Source organism: Arachis ipaensis, chromosome B05 (genome assembly GCF_000816755.2).
Source record: "Arachis ipaensis cultivar K30076 chromosome B05, Araip1.1, whole genome shotgun sequence".
In the NCBI taxonomy this organism is placed as follows: Eukaryota; Viridiplantae; Streptophyta; class Magnoliopsida; order Fabales; family Fabaceae; genus Arachis; species Arachis ipaensis.
Window position 1 is genome coordinate 50242071 of NC_029789.2, and position 20483 is coordinate 50262553.

General features: G+C 37.9%; 1 protein-coding gene across 1 annotated transcript; it reads left to right on the top strand.

Annotated features, from left to right (window-relative positions):
• Window positions 293-4999, top strand: LOC107640613 (putative SNAP25 homologous protein SNAP30). Its single transcript, XM_016344124.2, has 6 exons — window positions 293-404; window positions 1009-1519; window positions 2254-2347; window positions 2582-2712; window positions 2919-3016; window positions 4789-4999. The coding sequence occupies exons 2-6, from the start codon at window positions 1052-1054 to the stop codon at window positions 4886-4888; spliced, it is 891 nt and encodes a 296-aa protein (XP_016199610.1). The 5' UTR covers window positions 293-404; window positions 1009-1051; the 3' UTR covers window positions 4889-4999.

A 20483-nucleotide genomic window follows, 5' to 3' on the forward strand; every position in this document is an offset into this window, starting at 1 on the left:
AAAATTAGATAGTAATTAATATACGTAGATAAAGTTATAAAATTCTTTTTATAAAAACGAAGAAAAGAATTCAATACAATAAAGTAGAATATTACTTAACATAAAATTATAAAACCATACAAAGATACCAGTCAATTTATGAATACTACAATTGACAAAATTTCTAATCGAATGATTTATAGCTGACAAAGGTTTGTACGGTTAGAAAATATGTGTCTATTTTTTCGCTACACCTTCCATTCATGTTCATATTGTGATCGAAACATACACAATTCTCAATCTCTTAGATTTTAATTTTTGTTGAAAGTATTTTCCTTTTTTCTTTGTCCTTTCACATTAGAAATAAACACAAACCCGTCATCCTTAGGTGTGGGTTTGTGAGATCATATAGCATCGATCTCAGGGTATACTACCACTCTTGCTTTTTTCTTTTCTTTTCATTTCTCATTTTTTTCAACTGTTTTATGGATAGTATGAGCATATTCCCCCCCCCCACTCTACCCAATGATTTTGAATTCTGGATATTGTTGTTGTGTACTATATCTTTTAATGGATCATGCATGGCTTTCTCCATTTGCGTTTCCTTACATTTTTGAAATATTTCAAAGATAAATATGGGAATTTTTTCTAAAAGTTGCATGGCAATTGATGATCTTGACTATTTTTCTTATATGTGATTATTTTAAAGCCTTCTATGAATTTATTGTGCGCTCTGTTTTCTTTGTGGATACTTAAGATATAACATGAGCAATTTGTTTTATAAGATTAACATAATTTTAATGGAAGTTGTTCTGATCTATTTTTTTTCTTCGGCAGCAAAATTTTAAAAGACATGAAATACATTTGCATGGACAATCTCGACTGCATCCATTTTGGTGTTATTATGCCATTACTTTTAGTTTGTTATGTATTTAAAGCATGATGATAAGAAGTATTATAATTTTACTTTAGAAAACCTAGTGCAAGATTTTGGTTATTGAATCATTTTATTATTATTATTTCCACTAGGTTTTTTCATAATCTGTAATTATAAACAAGTCGGAACATAAATATGTTTGGATTTAGAAAAGCAGCGCCAGCCCCAAATCCTGCTCCTTCTGGTTCAGATCTTGAACCGGAAAAGAAGACAAACCTTACTACAGACAAAAGAACTTCTTCAGAACCTGTCATTGCACCAAAATCCAAAGGAAGCTATTTTGACGATGAGGATGACGACGACGATTATTGGGGGCGAAAGCCTACCACAACCGCATCGTCGCGCACCTCGGCTGCTGCGAAAAACAAGTATAAAAATGATTTTCGCGATTCCGGAGGTCTAGAGAATCAAAGTGTTCAGGAATTGGAGGGCTATGCAGTGTACAAAGCTGAAGAGACCACACAAAGTGTTAACAATTTGGTGAAGATTGCTGAGGACATAAAGGGTGATGCCACAAGGACCCTTGATATGTTGCACCAACAGGGTGAGCAAATAACGAGAACTCACAATATGGTTGTTGAAACTGAAAGGGACTTGAGTCGGGTATGTTTTTCGTCCTTTTAACTTCAAGATTCAATAACTTTGGGTTGCAATTGGAGGAGTGTTAGGCCCGTAAATTTTGTGATTTGTAGTAATCAATTAGTCATTATCAATATTTTTAATAGTGTGAAATTATATCTAATGGTGTGGGATTACTCATTTTTTTTATGATTAAGTATTAGTCAATTTTTAATAAAAGTGCAGACCCTTAAACACTCTCTTTAGATTATTATGTCTCCTTCAAACAAAACTACAAGATGAAGACATTTTTTGTTTTCACTTTGGAAAGTATATTATAAAATACAAGAAATAAATTCCTGTATATGGTAGATATATAAATTTATGCCTTTATTCCTATTTCTATAACTAAAAAAGTTTTTAATTTGTATCTGTTGTCTTTGTATTTTTGTTTCAAAGACAATATTCAAACCTAAATAACCTTAGTAATTAATGGTCTAATGGACAATATCAAATTACTACTTCTTTATGATATCTTTGTTTGAATAATAGAACATTATCATTATATATAAAAAAATTTAAGAATATAGCGATTCTTTGAGTAAATATGGTAATTCAAATCATCGATTCAAGAAAGGGATTAGTGAAAGAAAAAAGTAAATACAAATTACACTAATGACTTGATCATATTTGTTTCTCTTTTTATTTTCTAGGTTCTTTTAATTATTATTCCTCTATGATTTATTAATTCAAGAATTTATATTTTGATAATTCATCAGGGTGAAAAACTCCTAAACAATCTTGGTGGCATGTTCTCTAAACCTTGGAGGCCAAAGAAGACAAAGGAGATTACAGGCCCTAAAATCTCACTAGGTTTTTTCACAATCATTTAACTTATATTATAATAAAACATTAAAATGTAATAAGAATTATTTTTATGTCTATTCTTTTATTCTTTTCTACTTTTGGTATAAAAAAAATGAATAATAAAAATAAAAAATTAAAAGATTCATATTTATACTAAAAATAAAAATATACAAAAAATATTTATAAAAGAATGATGTAAATATATTATTAGTTATATTTGATAGTGTGTGTTGTAAGCAGACAATACAAATAAAAAGGGGGAAGCAAATAAGGAAGAGAGGGAGAAGTTGGGGTTGGCTCCTGGGCAAAAGGGACGCTCTGGCTCTAACACACCCCATCCTGAACCAACCAATGCCTACCAACAAATAGAAGTATGCCTTCTTTTTTTCCCCTTACATAAAAGGGAGTGAATGTTATCGTTTCTTAATTAATAATGTCATTATTATTAAAGAAAAGGGTGTTATTATTAAATTAAAATAACACAATATCACTCTCTTCTATCAAAAAAATCAAATTTTATTTTATTATATTCTGTGAAGCAACATAATTATCTCGTTATGTTTCTATAATAAATTAGAATGAAAAAGCAAAACAAGACGAAGGACTATCAGATCTCAGTAATATCTTAGACGATTTGAAGGGCATGGCAGTTGATATGGGAAGTGAACTTGACAGGTACTACACAATTATAGTATTGCCACTTATGAAAATCTGTACAAAATTATTATATGAGTAATTAAACACTCAAATTGGTCTCTAAAAATTTTTAAATCATACATTTTGATCTTTCAAGAATTCTTATTATTTTAAGGTCTTTGAAATAGATTGATATTTTTACTGTGAAAATCAGAAAACATACAAAGTTTTAAGGAAATTTTTAAATTTGACTAACATGTTAAGAATTACGGATTTTGATTTTTGCTGTTATTACCGCAAAGACAAATTTGTTAAGAAAAAATGATAGAAAACTAGATCGTTTGTTGGAAAATGTTTTCCCTATTTTGTTGAATTCATAAGAGTCTCATGTTAGTAACATATTAATTTTGGATTATTATGTTTTCAATAAAAATATTATGCTAGTAATATTATAATTTTTCTCTCGGTTAAAAACAAGAGACTAAACTGGAAAAAGGATTTGTGTGTCTATTCAAGTTGTCTATTCAAGTTGTGTGGAATGATACAATATAGAAGGGTATTTATAGGGACTAAGAGAATCGTAATAATAAAGACATAATATTCTATAATAAATATTCAGATATACTAAATAATTCTAATTGATCCTAATTGATCCTAATTATATTCTAACATCCCCCCTCAAACTCAAGTGACAACTTGAGTTTGAAACTTATTTAAAACAACGAAATAAAGAGAAAAAAAATGCATAAACTGATAAAACGGATGCAGACGGGACTGCCGGAAGGAAGCGCAGATAGAACTGCCGCTTGTCTGAAGGAAGCGCAGACAGAACTGCCGCTTGTCTGAAGGAAGCGCAGACAGAACTGCCGCTTGTCTGAAGGAAGCGCAGACGGAACTACCGCTTGTCTGAAAGAAGCGCAGCCGGAACTGCCGTTTGTCTGAAGGAAGCGCAGACGGAACTACCGCTATCTGAAGGAAGTGCAGACGGAACTGCCGGAAAGAAATGCAGACAAAACTGCCACAAAGAAATACAGACAAAATGCAGACGGAACTGCCACGAGAAAACGCAGAACTACCACAAGAGAACGCAGATGGAACTGCCACGAGAGAACGCAGATGAAACTGCCACGAGAGAACGCAGAAGGAACTGCCGAAAGAGAGCGAAAACTATATGATTTTCTTTCATGAGAATAGGTAAGCAGTGAATGACAATGGTGTTTGATCATTCAACTAAAAAAAAACATAAGACAGAGAGAACAGGCTAATCGGTGAGGTGAAAAGGTATCAAAGGAGTGACAAAAGGAAAGAAAAAATGGCATAGAAAAAAAAGTGTAAAAACTATGGTGATTTCACCGCAAGGAAAACAACCTATCATCTTCAAGGAGGATACCATGGCTCTGATACCATGTTAGAAACAAGAGACAAAACTGGAGGAAGGATTTGTGTATTATTGAGTATAATTAAGTTGTCTATTTAAGTTGTTTGAAGTGATACAATATAGAAGGGTATTTATAGGGACTAAGAGAATCGTAATAATAACGACATAATATTCTATAATAAATATTCAGATATACTAAATAATTCTAATTGATCCTAATTGATCCTAATTATATTCTAACACTCTCTATGCTTTTATGTTTCTTGATTTTTTTTTAGTGAGTCATGTATAAAAATTATTATGTTTTCTCTCTAGATTTTTATGATTTTTTTAGCTTTTTAGTACTGCTCATGTTTTAACGATCTCTATCTTTTTAGTTGTACATGTTAGATCTTTGTTTAGTTCACTTACGTTCTACATGTAAAAATTGCAGGCAAAATAAAGCTCTTGATCATCTAAGTGATGATGTGGATGAGTTGAACTCTCGAGTTAAAGGTGCAAACCAACGTGCACGCAAGTTATTAGCAAAGTGAAAAGTGATAGTCTCCGACTGTTGCACTGTGAATTTAATTAATGAAATTTATTGGTCCGTCGGTCGGTCATCATGGTGTTTTGACTTGTTAATAATTACGATATGATTTCAATATTGTTTCTTTTCACTATTTTTGCCATTGTATTTTAAGAACATGGCAATTATAGACAAACTTTTTATCATTTATTTATTTATTTTTGTATTTAGCAAGGTTCACAGAGCCGGATCAAACATTGAGTTGAACTAAATACAGTACTGTTTATAATGTTTAGTTCAAAACTAAAATTTTAATCAAAAGCACCAAGTCACACAATATTTAGACTATAAATTGAAATGCTAGATTTATAGTAGAAGGGGATTGAGTACTTTGACATTCTTTTTTATATTTAATAACTTTATAAAAACATACGAAGTTGTTTTACATTTGAACTGTAATACCTTTATTATTAAAATGTTACGCTTTTGGTTGCGTTACTTTGATAATAAGAAGTATTACGATGACTTTAAATACTTAATAATAAAATAGGAGCCTTTGACTCAAAATCGTATCGCTATTTTCTTTGAAAAACTAAAAAAATACTTTATCTTGAAAACAAACAAGCATATTCATATATACAAAGCTTATTACATAAGTAGCTTATAAATATAATATACATATAAAATATATAACTCCTATCCCTCTTATAATATTATAATAACAAAGGCGAGAAAAGAATAATTATCTAACTAAAACAACAATATCGTATAAACAAAACGCAATAAAACTCTTCGTAAGCTCCTTCATTCGGTTCTTGAAAAGGTAAAGTTGTAGGAAGTGAGAACCTAACCACATGATCTCACCACAAAGTTTCAGAATTTGTTATAAGAAGATATTTAAAAAGAAAATCGTTTTCAAACATAATGATCATTCGAAAACCAAAACTCACTTTTCTTATAAAAGAATCTTAAAAAGTTTCCTAACAGTATAAATGACCAACCTGTTCTAAGCATAGGTTCATTAAATCTATGCTGAACCAACTTGATTTGTCATACTTAACTAAACCTCAATCAGAAACTAAACACGGCCTTCAGCCTACCACATAATCAATCAACATTACCATCAACTCATCACCAATCATCAATCACAAAAGTACCACACCAGAAACAAATACAGGCAAAACAGACAAGGAAATCACATGTATAGATAGTAGTTACAGCAAATAGCTTAGATAGCAGTTAATAACAGTTAAGCAATTAGGCAAACCAAAGCAAATTCAAACTCAAACAAAGCATACAGATGCATATGATACATGCCTGTCCTATGGCTGATGATATCATCTGTCAGTTATACAGCCAAACCCGACATGTCCTGGTAGATAACCTTGGATAGAAACACCCATTGCGGAGCAAGTGGGTCTGAGCCACAACCCCTTGCTACTACACGCTTAACCTAGAGCAAGTAGAATAAACCACTTCTACTGCTACTACCCAGGCGAGTGTTTAAAGACTCAACCCAGAGCAAGTGGAATAATCCACGACTACTGCTACTACCCAGGCGTCACAATCACCGACCTAGAGCAAGTGGAATGAACCACAATCCTTGCTACTGTCCAGGTATCTCAGTCACTGACCCGGAGTAAGTAGGACGAACCACAATCGTTGCTACTGCCCAGGTATCTCAATCAAAATCAATTTCATTTTTACATTCATTCTCAATTTCATTCAATTATTAAAAAAATCATACTTTAAAATCAATCCTTATTATCCTCCATTCAAATTCAGCCATCATTGCCATAATCATGTCTCCTTCATTTTCATATTCCTCGAGCTAACTTCAAAACTGTTTTCGAATTTAAACTCTTTTCAAAAGACAAAGAAAAAACATATATTGGTTAAACCCCTCAGCAAGGCCTTTAGACTTTTAGCGGAGCGACAACCAATCTCATTTCAAAATCAAATAATTTAAACTCAAACATAATTCATTTTTTTCTTAAATAAATCAAAATCAAATAAAAAAATTCTTTAATCCAAATTAACCTAAATAAAACTTCTCAAAATTTTTCTAAATAATTTCGGCAACATCTCCCCTAAAACTCGGACTTTGCCACTCTTCTCGAGTCTCATCCAAACAATTTCTCAAGCCATTTTCAAAATCATTTCCAATAAATCCAACCAATTCCAACAGAAAAATCATTTTCAATATATCAAAACCATTTCTAATATCAAAATATTTATAAAATCAAACCAATTAAAAATCAAACCGCTTACAAAATCAAACTATTTTCATATCTCAAATCATATCCAATTCTCAGAATTATTTCCGATAAATCAAACAAACCAATTCCAATATTCTCAAATCATCTTATCATAATCCATAAACCAATTTCAAGAAATCAGTCCAACAATGACCAACTCAACAAAACTAAATCAATAAACCAGAATAATCAGCATCCTCAATAATTCAATAAATCAATAAGATAAATAATCATATCCCTCCAAAATAAGGGTCTATCCCACGAAGATTGATAGATTGAGCAACAATAGTCGAATGACTCACTTAGTCAGGCAAGCAGAAAGTGCTATTTTGAGGGTTGTAAATCACATTAAATAGTACTTCAGAAAGTAAGAAAGCAAACAATAGAATTAGTGTAAATATATGTGAGAGAGTAGTTAAGGTTTCGGAGTTATTTATTCGTCTGGATTAAGTTTTCTTACCAACTATTTTAATCATACAAGATCCATTTCATGGAAAACTGTAATTGACTAAACCTTAATTCTTTAGTGATTTAGTCTCCTCTAACCTAATCAACCGCAAATGTCTTGGTCACTTAATATAGATTAAAGGGCTAGGTTCAATTCTAGTTTATTAGCCACAAAAATCCTAATTACCCAAATATAAGAGGATTATATGTCACGTATCCCGTTAAGTCCAAGTAATTAGCAATTTAGGAGGAATTTACTTTAAAGTTGGTATTTAAGTGAGATAACTTTTCCGAGAATCACAAGAATGATATAGAATAAGGGTTGTTCTGCTGATACCCAGATTCATAAGATGAAGAACGAAAGTAATCCTTGAAACTGAATGAATACATTAATTAAAATAGAACAATAATAGTCTTAATTCATAGAAATAAATAGAGCTCCTAACCTTAACCAAGGAGGTTTGTGGCTCGTGACTCAGAGAGAAAACTAGGATTCAAAAAATGTGAAAGCGCGTAAGAGAGAAGATCCCTCGAAGGGCTGAATCTTTTTCCTTTTATATCTAACCTAATTTGATTTGAAACTAAAATAAAATAATAAATTCTAAACCTAAAGGATTTTGTTTTCAATTAAGAGTAACTAAAATAAAATAAGATATAACAATTAAAAGATAAATCCAACTAAAGATGCTCCATTTGAAAAGTGTGATCTGGATCGTTGGCACTAAACGACAGATTCGGCGTTTAGTGCCTGTTCCGAGGGTTATCTGAAACTGGAGGTCGATCTCGGACGAGATTTTCTGTACTGGTCAGTGCTGACGTGTCCGGCTGGTAAGTGGCGGCCGGAGTTGTCGTGTCCGACTTGTTGATCTTCCTGCACTGCTGATCCTTCGTCACCAGAGGGTGGGGGGTACCTGCAAGAGACTCCGATGCTTAAGTTATCATGGGTATTAAGCAGGTTTTTAGTAGAATCAGAGTATGAGTTATACCTGGGTGCTCCAGTGTATTTATAATGGTTATGGGCTGACCTTCTTAGGTAAGATAAGTTAGTTATCTTATCTTATCTTATCTTATCTTTGGGTGAGGTCAGCTTATCTTTAAGGGAACCACCTTTATCTCTATAGGCTTGGACTGCCTTTGGATATGGGTCGTGTTCCTCTATTTGAGCCCTTTATTGGTCTTTCCTGTCAATTTGGCCGATCTCTTTGAGAAGAGGTCGGATAGTCGGACCTGAAGAGGTCGGTCACCTTGTCACTAAACATCCCGGGTCGGACAGCTCGACCCAGGGTATGAACAGTGCCCCTGCTCGAGCTCGGTCTTTTCTTTTTGAGATCGAGTCTTAGTCTTAGGACTTCGATCCTTCTTGGGTGAAGCCGAACTCAAGCATTTGTCGACTTCTTTCTTTGTAGAATCCTCCTTTTTGAATGCGGAACGTTTTCTTCTGAAAGCGCGCACTTTTGTATTAGCGCTCCGTTCTTGGGAACGTGCGAGGGTTTAATACCCTCATTAATTGGTTTTAATTGCCCCGTTTCTCTTAGCCTCTTTATTTTGAATTTCACATTTCAGAAAAACGGTTTCTCTTCTCCGTAACCTCCCTGTTCTTTCTCTCTTTCTGTTTTCGCCTGGAGTTTGTAGCTTTCGCTTCTTTCCTTGCGACATTGCTTGGTTATTGTTTCCTTCTGACTGTGGAAGGGCGATTCCAGATTCTGCTCCTTTCTTCAACTTTCTCTCGAGGCTTTCTACTTTTTCCAGGTTGGTTTTTTCTTACTTTCTTGTTCTCATCATTTTTCTGGTAAAACTTTGATTCTGAATGTATGTTGGAAAGCTTGAACCTTTTTGTGGTCTTTGTGTTTGTTCGTCACTGTGATGTATTTTTTGGCCTCCTTTTCATCTTTATGCATACTCCTAGTATTTCTGTGGAGGCTTTTTAGGGCTTTGCATGTTTTGCTGCTTGCTCCTGCTTTTTTGGGATAATGGCTTCGGCTTTTAATTCTTCAGGAAAAAGGTTGCATCTTTGATGTCCGTTTTTTGTCGTTTGTTTGAGCTACTATTTTTCTTTGATGACTTTGTTAAAAAACTTCAATGCCAAAAGAAAAATGGTTGCTTTCTTTTGTTGGGAGATGGTGTGGGTTCTTCACTCTGTTATTGCCTCCAAAGGATGCCCCTGGTTCTTTGGGTTGTGTCCTTGGGCTTTCCTTTTTACTGCTGAGTCTGCAATCTGCTGTTTTATTTTTTCCGTTCGAGTTATTTGTCTGTTCTTGAGTAATTTTAGTAATTCATCTTTTCTTTGGTTGTAGGACTAGTTGGCCATGTCTTCTCGCCAAAATATTGTAGAGATGTCCGATTGGCTGGACTCCCTTGTCTTAATGTGTGTTTCTGTGGTGGATGTTGAGTTTTGTGTAGAGCTGAGAAAACATCATAGGGTTTGTGGTAGTGGTGCCCAGGAGAGGGATTATGAGCTTGCAGCGCCTGACTCTGACGAGAGGGTTTGTTTTCCAACCTCGGTCGAGGGGGAGCGTCCCTTCTTCTATGCCTATGAATATTTCTTCAGCCAGTTGAACATTACCTTTCCCTTTACTGCTTTTGAGACCAACTTGTTATGGTCGTGTAATGTTGCTCCGTCCCAGCTTCATCCGAATTCCTAGGGTTTTGTCAAGATCTTTCAGCTGCTTTGTCAAGAGTTAGGTGTCACACCTTCTCAGACTCTTTTCCTCTATCTTTTCGTTTCGGCCAAGCCCGGGGCTTCTTCCAAAAAGAAAGCTTCTTGGGTTCTTTTTAGATCTGCCCAAGGACATAAAGTTTTTCCTATGTACGATGAGTCCTTTAAGGACTTTAAGAACTACTTCTTTAAAGTTTGAGCTGTTGAGGGGGCCCGCCCCTTTTTCCTTGATGAGAATGATGAGCCTGCTTTTCCTCTAGAATGGCAAAAGAATGTGACAGTGTCTCGTTATACTTGGGAGATGCTTGACAAGGTTGAGCGGGCTTTTGTAATTGTTCTTGAAGATATATGGGGGGAACCTCCCCATCTTGATACCAAAAAGTCTCTAGGGGACCCGTCCCTGGTCCGAACTGCGTTGGGTACTGTCTGACTTGTTTTTATCCTTGTTTTTAGCTTTGCTTCCTCTTTTGTGATTGTAACCCATTGCTGTGGTTGATTCTGTTTTTCAGAGATGTCTAAAAATAATGACTCCATGAAGGCCTTCAAGAAAGCAAGAAAGGCTGCTGTTGCTAAAAACATGTCGGCCAACGTGGCAGGAGAGGGATCTTCTCAGGTTCAAGTGAAGCCACCCGTGCCGAGTTCACCTGGGCAGAAGAGGGTGATCCCTACTCCCCGGGTTCGTCTGGCTGAGCCTCTATAAACTTCAGCTGCTGCTTCTGGCGCTCCTCCTCCGAAAAAGCAAAAAACATCTGAGCCCTTTAACTTTGATGCCCCTGATTTTGATGCCGTCGAGTTTGTCGACCAGCAGATTGCCCCCTATGGAGGTCTTCCAATGGATGATGTGTCCATTCTTCATCACCTAGAGTTCATAACTAGAAGTAGTGTGAAGATGGCTCATATGGGTGTGGCTTTTTTTTGAACTGCTCAGGGTATCCCGGTTCATGCTACAAAATCTTTCATGATGGAGGCTAAGTCGGAGTTTGATAGAATAAGGGGTTTGAAGGAGGAGCTGGAGGTAAAGTTGGCGAAGGTGGAGAAAGAATTAGAGGGTGAAAAGGCTAGTTCTGTGGCCTTGGCGGCTTCTGTGAGGTTGGCTGAAGACATAGCGTTGAGGCACAAGAATAGCTATGTTTCAGCCTATAGAGAAGTGGTGCGTCTCAGGGGTGATTTGGAGACTGCCCGAGACAATTATACCGAGCTCCAGGGTCACCTTGTGGGCAGCGTGACTGCTGCTTATGATAACTTAAGGGAGCAGGTTCGGGTTCTGGCGCCCGAGCTCGACCGTACTCTTTTTAGTCTTGACAATATTGTGAGGGACGGTAAGATTGTCCCTGACGACCCTGATGATGATGATGTCGAACATCCTCCTGCACCTGCTGCCAAGGCTTCTGTCGTGCTGACTTCTTCAGCTACTTCAGCCAGAATTGAGTCAGAACCTGACTGTCAAATCTTGAACTGGGAGGATGGGACAGTGGATGCTGTGCCCCTCCAGACTCGTCCTCCTTTGCCCCATGTTGATGCAGCTTCTGGGAAACCTCTGGATCCTCTTTAGTTATTCTTGGTATATTTGTGTATGGCCTTGTCTGCGGGCTTTTGAACTTTTTATTTTTGTAAATGGTATTTTGATGACTGTTGACACTCTTTTAGTTGCTTGTTTAGCAACTTCTCTTTTGAAAAACAAAAAATAGCTTCCAAGTTCTTGGGGCTAACTTAGGTAGCCTCTTTGAGCTTATTCTTATTATAACTTCATGTCTTTTAATATCATGTCGGTCTTTATCTACCTTGGTACCCATTTTAGGTTTTTGGTAGTGCTGGAGCCTTGTTGCTCGACCTCTTTGGATTGCCCTTGTATTTCCTGCTTGTGGCTTTGATTCCTTTGAGGCTTCTGAAGTTATTTCTAGTAATCCTGTTTTGTTTGGGCCTTTTATGTGGTCTCTGCCAGGTATTACTTTTTATAACTTTAGCATACAAAAGGAGGCTGACTTCGTCATGTCGGGTCTTTCTAAGTTATTTTGTAATCCTCTTTCTTGGACCTTGTTCAGGTCTTTTTCAGGGATTACTTTTATAACTTTTATGTTTTGGGCCGACTTCGTCATGTCGGGTCTTTCTAAGTTATTTTGTAATCCTCTTTCTTGGACCTTGTTCAGGTCTTTTTCAGGGATTACTTTTATAACTTTTATGTTTTGGGCCGACTTCGTCACGTCGGGCCCTTCTAAGTTATTTTTGTAATCCACTTTCTTGGACCCTGCTCGAGTCTCTTTCAGGGATTACTTTTATAACTTTTATGTTTTGGGCCGACTTCGCCACGTCGGGCCTTTCTAAGTTATTTTTGTAATCCTCTTTCTTGGACCTTGTTTAGGTCTCTTTCAGGGATTACTTTTATAACTTTTATGTTTTGGGCCGACTTCGTCATGTCGGGCCCTTCTAAGTTATTTTTGTAATCCTCTTTCTTGGACCTTGTTCAGGTCTCTTTCAGGGATTACTTTTATAACTTTTATGTTTTAGGCCGACTTCGTCACGTCGAGCCCTTCTAAGTTATTTTTGTAATCCTCTTTCTTGGACCTTGTTTAGGTCTCTTTCAGGGATTACTTCTATAACTTTTATGTTTTGGGCCGACTTCGTCATGTTGAGCCCTTCTAAGTTAAAGTAATCCTCTTTTATAGGGTTGGCCAGACCTCTTTCCAGTGTTTACTTATAACTTTAGTTGACTTGGTCTGACTTCTTAATGTCGGCCAGTCTTTAAGTTATTATTTAGCAATCCATCTTATTAAGACCTCGTCAGGTCCTTTCTCCGGATCACTTTCGATAACTTCTTGCATTATTCTGTTTTCATCTTAGCCGATTTGTAGAAGGTTGGTTCAATCCTTGTTTAGTCGACCTTTAGATGAATTTGGTTTTCATCTCTGCTGGTCTTTATCGTGATCGTGCAGTGAATTTTATTTTTCACTTTCTGCCGATCTGTTGCTTTATAATCGTGCGATGAATGTTTCAAATTAATGCGTCTTGAAAACTTGTAGAATCATCTAATATATTTTATTTCAAAGAAAATGCAAATATGTACATGCGAAGTTTTTATCCTTTTAAGTCGGATAATTTGTGGATCTCAACTTGATGCCTCATTAAAAAACTTTTTTAGGAAAAAGAGTGCATCCTATGCTGAGATCCTTTACCATCCCTAGCTATAGTACCTTCTTAGGTTGCAGGCGTGCCACGACCTGGGAAGCTCTCGCCCCTCAAGTTCGGACAGTCTGTAGTAGCCCTTCCCAAGTACTTCTTTGACTCGGTAGGGTCCTTTCCAGTTTGCTACCAGCTTTCCTTCTCCAGGTCGAGTTGTTCCGATATCATTTCGGATTAGGATGAGATCATTCTCAGCGAAATCTCGTGGTACTACCTTTTGATTATATCTGGAAGCCATTCAACATTTTAATGCTTCTTCCCTGATCCGAGCTCTCTCTTGGATTTCAGGAAGTAGGTCGAGCTCTTCCCTTTGAAGTTGAAAGTTGGCTTCTTCATTGTAGTGGATCACTCTAGGCGACCCTTCTTCAATCTCTACTGGGATCATTACCTCAATTCCGTACGTTAATTAGAAGGGTGATTCCTTTGTGGTAGAATGTGTCGTTGTTCGATATGCCCATAGGACTTGTGGGAGCTCTTCAGCCTAAGCTCTATTTGTGTCTTGTAATCTCCGTTTTAGCCCAGCCAATATGACTTTGTTGGCAGCTTCGACTTGTCCATTGGCTTGGGGATGTTCTACTGAACTGGTGTTTTATGTTCAAGTCGGCTAGTAATTTTCTGAAGCCTGCATCTGTGAATTTGGTGCCATTGTTTGTGGTGATGGAGTATGGAACCCCGAACCTTGTGACAATGTTCTTATATAGGAATTTTCGACTTCTTTGAGCAGTGGCGTTAGCTAGAGGTTCTGCCTCGATCCACTTTGTGAAATAGTCTACCCCTACTATGAGGAATTTAACTTGTCCCGATCTCTGAGGAAAGGGTCCGAGATGGTCGAGTCCCCATTTTGCGAATGACCAAGGTGAGGTCATGCTGATGAGTTCCTCTGGCGGGGCGATGTAAAAGTTGGCATGTTTCTGACATGGTGGACATGTCTTTACGAACTCCGTGGCTTCTTTTTGTAGAGTTGGCCAATAAAATACTGCTCGGAGTACTTTTTTGGTGAGCGCTTGTGCTCCGAGATGATTGCCACATATGCCATTGTGTATTTCTTCTAGAACTTCGTGTTGGAAGTCGGTACATATTTTAACAATGGTATTGAGATTCCTCTTTTGTATAGAGTATTGTTTATGATAGTGTAGTATTGTGCCTCCCGTTTTAACCTTTTTGCCTCCTTCTCATCTGTAGGAAGTGTTTCTGTTTTGAGGTAGTTAATTATAGGATTCATCCATCCTTGATCTAGACCTGTTATAGCTAGAATTTTTTTCTCTTCCGAGATTGACGGTTCTGTAATATTTTCTAGATGAGGCTTCTATTGTTGCCCCCTGGTTTGGTGCTGGCTAGTTTTGAGAGTGCATCAGCTCGGGCATTTTGTTCGCGGGGTATGTGACGGACCTCATACTCCCTGAGTTGTTTGAGCTATTCCCTGGTTTTATCCAAGTACTTTTTCATGGTGGGGTCCTTGGCTTGGTAGCTTCCTGCTATTTGTGAAGTGACCACCTGTGAGTCGCTGAAGATGATGAGTTTTTGAGCTCCAACCTCTTTAGCCAGCTTTAAACTAGCTAGTAGTGCCTCATATTCAGCTTAGTTATTTGAAGTAGGGAACCCAAATTTGAGAGAGAGTTCGATTTGGGTTCCCTGATTACTTTCAATTATCACTCCCGCGCCACTTCCAGTCTTATTTGAGGAGCCGTCCACGTAGAAATTTCATTCTGTGGGGATTTTCGGGGTGTCTATAAATTCTACAATGAAGTCGGCCAGGTATTGTGATTTGATAGCCGTCCGAGCTTCGTATTGAAGGTCAAATTCGGACAACTCGACTGCCCATTGCAAGATTCTGCCTGCTAGGTCTGTTTTCTGCAATATCCCTTTTATGGGCTGGCTGGTCCGAACCTTAATGGTGTGAGCTTGGAAGTATGGACGAAGTCGTCGAGATGTTAGTATGAGAGCATAGGCAAATTTTTCTATTTTTTGGTAGTTTAGCTCAGATCCTTGTAATGCTTTACTGATGAAGTATACGGGTTGTTGCCCACTGTCGTCTTCTCGAACTAGTGCTGAGGCTACTGCCCGACTTCCTACCGCGAGGTATAATATGAGTGGTTCTCCTTCTCGTGGCCGAGATAGGATAGATGGCTGTGCTAGGAATCTTTTGAAATCTTGGAAGGCCTGTTCGCACTCCGTTGTCCATTCAAACATCTTTCCTTTCCTTAGAGTAGCATAGAAGGGAAGAGATCTTATCGCTGATCCCGCTAGAAATCTGGACAAGGCTGCCAATCTCCTGTTGAGTTGTTGTACCTCTTTGACACAAGTTGGGCTCTTCATGTTGAGTATGGCTTGGCATTTATCTGGATTTGCCTCGATTCCTCTTTGTGTGAGCATAAAACCTAAGAACTTGCCAGCTTCTACTGCAAAGGTGCATTTTGCAGGATTGAGTCGCATGCCATGCTTCCTTATAGTGTCAAACACTTGGACCAAGTCGGACAATAATGTCTCTTCACTTTGTGTCTTTATCAACATGTCATCCACATAGATTTCCATGATTTTTCCGATATGATCTGAAAAGACTTTATTCATTAGCCTTTGATAAGTAGCTCCCGCATTTTTGAGACCAAAAGGCATTACGATGTAGCAGTAGTTTACTTTTGGTGTTAGAAACGAGGTTTTTTCTTGATCAGGTGGATACATTGGGATTTGATTGTATCCGGAATATGCATCCATAAACGAGAGGTATTTATATCCGGAGGAGGCATCTACCAGAGCGTCGATACTTGGGAGTAGATAAGGATCTTTTGGGCAGGCTTTGTTGAGATCAGTGTAGTCGGTGCACATTCGCCACGACGTTAGCTAACCATAGTGGGTACTTGACCTCTCTTATAAATCCTGCCTCCAATAGAGCTTGTACCTGCTCCTCCACAGCTTGGGATCGTTCGGGTCCGAGCTTTCTACGCCTCTGTTGTACTGGCCGAGATCCAGGGTAGACTGCTAGCTTATGACACATTAACTCGGGGTCTATGCCTGGCATGTCTGCAGCCTTCCATGCAAAGAGGTCGACGTTATCTCGTAAGAACTGTACGAGTGATTCTCTTATATCTCCCCTTAGAATCGTGCCAATATTGGTTGTTTTGTCCGAGATGTCTCCGATCTGGACTTTCTCTACTTCACCTTCAGGTTGTGGACGGAGTTCTTCTCGCCTCTGAACTCCACCAAGTTTGATTGTGTGGAATTCTTCTCCTCTGCTTCTGAGGTTTAGACTTTCATTATAATAGCGGTGCGCCATCTTCTGATCTGCTTTTATCGTAGCTATCCCTTCTGCAGTTGGGAATTTTATGCATAGATGTGGAGTTGAGACTATTGCGCCGAGTTGGTTTAAGGTTGTCCGACCTATTAAGGCATTGTAGGATGAACTCACGTCGACCACGATATAGTCTATCTTGAGTGTTCTGGATTGGTTTCCTTTTCCGAAGGTTGTGTGTAGTGGGACGTATCCCAGCGGTTGCCCTGGAGTGTCTCCCAGTCCGAACAGGATGTTTGGATATGCTCTAAGCTCTTTATCTTCTAAGCCGAGCTTGTCGAAAGCAGTTTTGAATAAGATGTCGGCGGAGCTCCCTTGGTCTATTAGTGTGCGGTGGAGATTTGCATTTGCCAGTATAATAGTTATGACCATGGGATCGTCATTTCCTGAGATGATACCGGATGCATCTTCTTTGGTAAACGTAATTGCAGGGATGTCGGGTGCTTCCTCCTTTCCTTTGACATGATATACTTCTTTGAGATATCTTTTGCGAGATGATTTGGAGATTCCTCCTCCTGCAAACCCTCCATGTATCATATAAACATGTCTTTCTGGTGTACGAGGTGATTGCTCAGTTCGTCCAACCTCCTCGTCCCTTCTCCTTTTTCTTTGCTCATCGTCCCGGGTGGCCAAATACCGATCTAGTTTTCCTTCTCTTACTAATTTTTCTATGACATTTTTTAAGTCAAAGCATTCGTTGGTGGAATGCCCACGGACTCGATGGTATTCATAATATTCATTCCAGTTTTCTCCTCCTCTTTTGCCTTTGAGTGGTCGAGCTGGGGGTATTTTTTCGTGTGGCAGATTTCTTTGTAAACATCCACAGGGACACCCGAAGAGGGGTGTAATTATGATATTTTTTAATTTTTTCCCCTTATCGATCTTCCTTCTTTTTGGACTCTTTATCTTTGTCTCGGTAGGTGAATCCGGATTTTGAGGTTTCTCCTAGTCGAGAATTTTCTTCCATGTTGATGTGTTTCTCCGCTCGTTCTTGCACTTCATCCAGAGATGTGGGGTAATTCTTTGATATAGATTGGCCAAAAGGTCCCTCTCGTAGGCCATTGATGAGGCCCATGATGGCGGCCTCTGTTGGTAGGCTTTGTATGTCTAGGCATGATGGTTGAATCTTTCCATGGATTTGCGAAGACTTTCCCGATCTCCTTGCTTGATTCCTAATAGACTGGGTGCGTGCTTAGCCTTATCTTTTTGGATGGAGAATCTAGCCAGGAACTTTTTGGCTAAGTCGTCAAAGCTTGAGATGGACTTCGGAGGTAGGTTGTCGAACCATCTAATTTCTATCTTTGTGAGAGTTGTTGGAAAAGCTTTGCAGTGAACTGCATCTGAGGCGTCCGTGAGATACATTCTACTTCTGAAATTGCTGAGGTGATGGTTGGGATCTGTAGTGCTATCGTACAAAGCCATATCCGGAAGTTTTAAGTCTTTAGGGATTTTGGTCCTCATGATCTCTCTAGTGAATGGATCTTGATCTTTGCGAGAGTTGTCCTCAGGAGTGGATCGAGTAGCTTTGGCTTTGAGATCGGTTTCGAGTTTTAGAAGTTTATCTTCTAATTCTCGGCGTCACCTTATCTCCTTTTGTAGATTGATGAGCGGATATTTTATACGCTTTTTGGGGTTAATTTCATATAGATTTTAGTATGTTTTAGTTGGTTTTTAGTTTATTTTCATTAGTTTATAGGAAAAATCCACATTTTTGGACTCTACTATAAGTTTGTGTGTTTTTCTGTAATTTCAGGTATTTTCTGGCTGAAATTGAGGGAGCTGAGCAAAAATCTGATTCAGACTGAAAAAGGACTGCTGATGCTGTTGGATTCTGACCTCCCTGCACTCAAAATGGATTTTCTGGAGCTACAGAACTCCAAATGGCGTGCTTCCAATTGCGTTGGAAAGTAGACATCCTGGGATTTCCAGAAATATATAATAGTTCATACTTTGCTCAAGGATAGACGACGTAAACTGGCGTTCAACGCCAGCTCTCTGCCCAATTCTGGCATCCAGCGCCAGAAACAAGTTGCAAGTTGGAGTTCAACGCCAGAAAAGGATCCAAAGCTGGCGTTGAACGCCCAAAACAGCCCCAGGCACGTGAGAAGCTTTAGTCTCAGCCCCAGCACACACCAAGTGGGCCTCAGAAGTGGATATCTACACTATCTGTTATAGTTTACTCATTTTCTGTAAACCTAGGTTACTAGTTTAGTATTTGAACAACTTTTATAGATTTATTTTGCATCTCATGACATTTTTTAGATCAAAACTTTATACTCTTTGATGGCATGAGTTTCTAAACTCCATTGTTGCGGGTGAGGAGCTCTGCTGTGTGTCGATGAATTAATGCAAGTATTTCTGTTTTCCATTCAAACATGCGTGTTCCTATCTAAGATATCCATTCGCGTCTAACTATGGAGAAGGTGATGATCAGTGACACTCATCACCTTCCTCAATCCATGAACGTGTGTCTGACAATCACTTCCGCTCTACATCAGATTGAATGAATATCTCTTAGATTTCCTAATCAGAATCTCCGTGGTATAAGCTAGATTGATGGCGGCATTCATGAGAATCCGGAAAGTCTAAACCTTGTCTGTGGTATTCCGAGTAGGATTCTGGGATTGGATGGCTGTGACGAACTTCAAACTCACGAGTGCTGGGCGTAGTGACAGACGCAAAAGGATAGTAAATCCTATTCCAGTACGACTGAGAACCTGCAGATGATTAGCCGTGCGGTGACAGCGCACCTGGACCCTTTTCACTGGAAGGATGGATGATAGCCATTGACAACGGTGATCCACCTACACATAGCTTGCCATAGGAGAACGTGCGTGCATGAATCAGAGGTCAGAGGAAAGCAGAGATTCTGAAGACAAAGCATCTCCAAAACTCCAACATATTATCCATTACTGCATAACAAGTAACTTTTAATCCATGCTCTCTTGTTTATTCGCAACTCAACTGATAAATATAATTGCCTTCCTGTCTAAGAATTGCAAGATAACCATAGATTGCTTCAAACCAACAATCTCTGTGGGATCCGACCTTTACTCACGTAAGGTATTACTTGGACGACCCAGTGCACTTGCTGGTTAGTGGTACGAGTGTGAAAAGTGTGATTCACAATTCGTGCACCAAGTTTTTGGCGCCGTTGCCGGGGATTGTTCGTGTTTGAACAACTGATGGTTTATTTTGTTGCTTAGATTAGGAAAATTTTTCTTTCTGGTTTAGAGTCTCTTATTATTGTTCTTGGTTAAAATTTTACACTTCTTCAAAACAAGTGTTACATTTACTGCCCAATTGGCTGGAGCGTTGGTCTAAGTCCGTGGAAGTTTGGTATACTCTTTTTTTAAAATTCTTTTTCAAAAATAATAATTTCTCTATTAAATTTTGTGCCAAACTTTAAGTTTGGTGTTTTCTTGTTGATTTCCCTTTTGGTTTTCGAAAATTTTAGTTTAGTTTTCTAAAAATTTTAAGTTTGGTGTTCCTTGGTGTTTTCCCTCCAAAATTTTCAAAAACAAGGAGCATCAGATCTAAAAATCCTAAATCTTGTGCCATCTTATTGTTTTTCTCTCTCCTTTTTAAATTCAAAAATATCTTTTCTCTCTATTTTAAAGCAAATTTTCAAAATTTACCTTTAAAAATTCAGATTTTTTTTTTTAAAAATTTAAAACCTTTTTCAAAAATCATCATATCCTTTTAAAAAAAAAACTTCCTAACCACTTTCTCTCTCCTCATTTTTTCGAAAATTTTCAACCATTTTTGTTTATTTTATTTTAATTTATTTCATTTT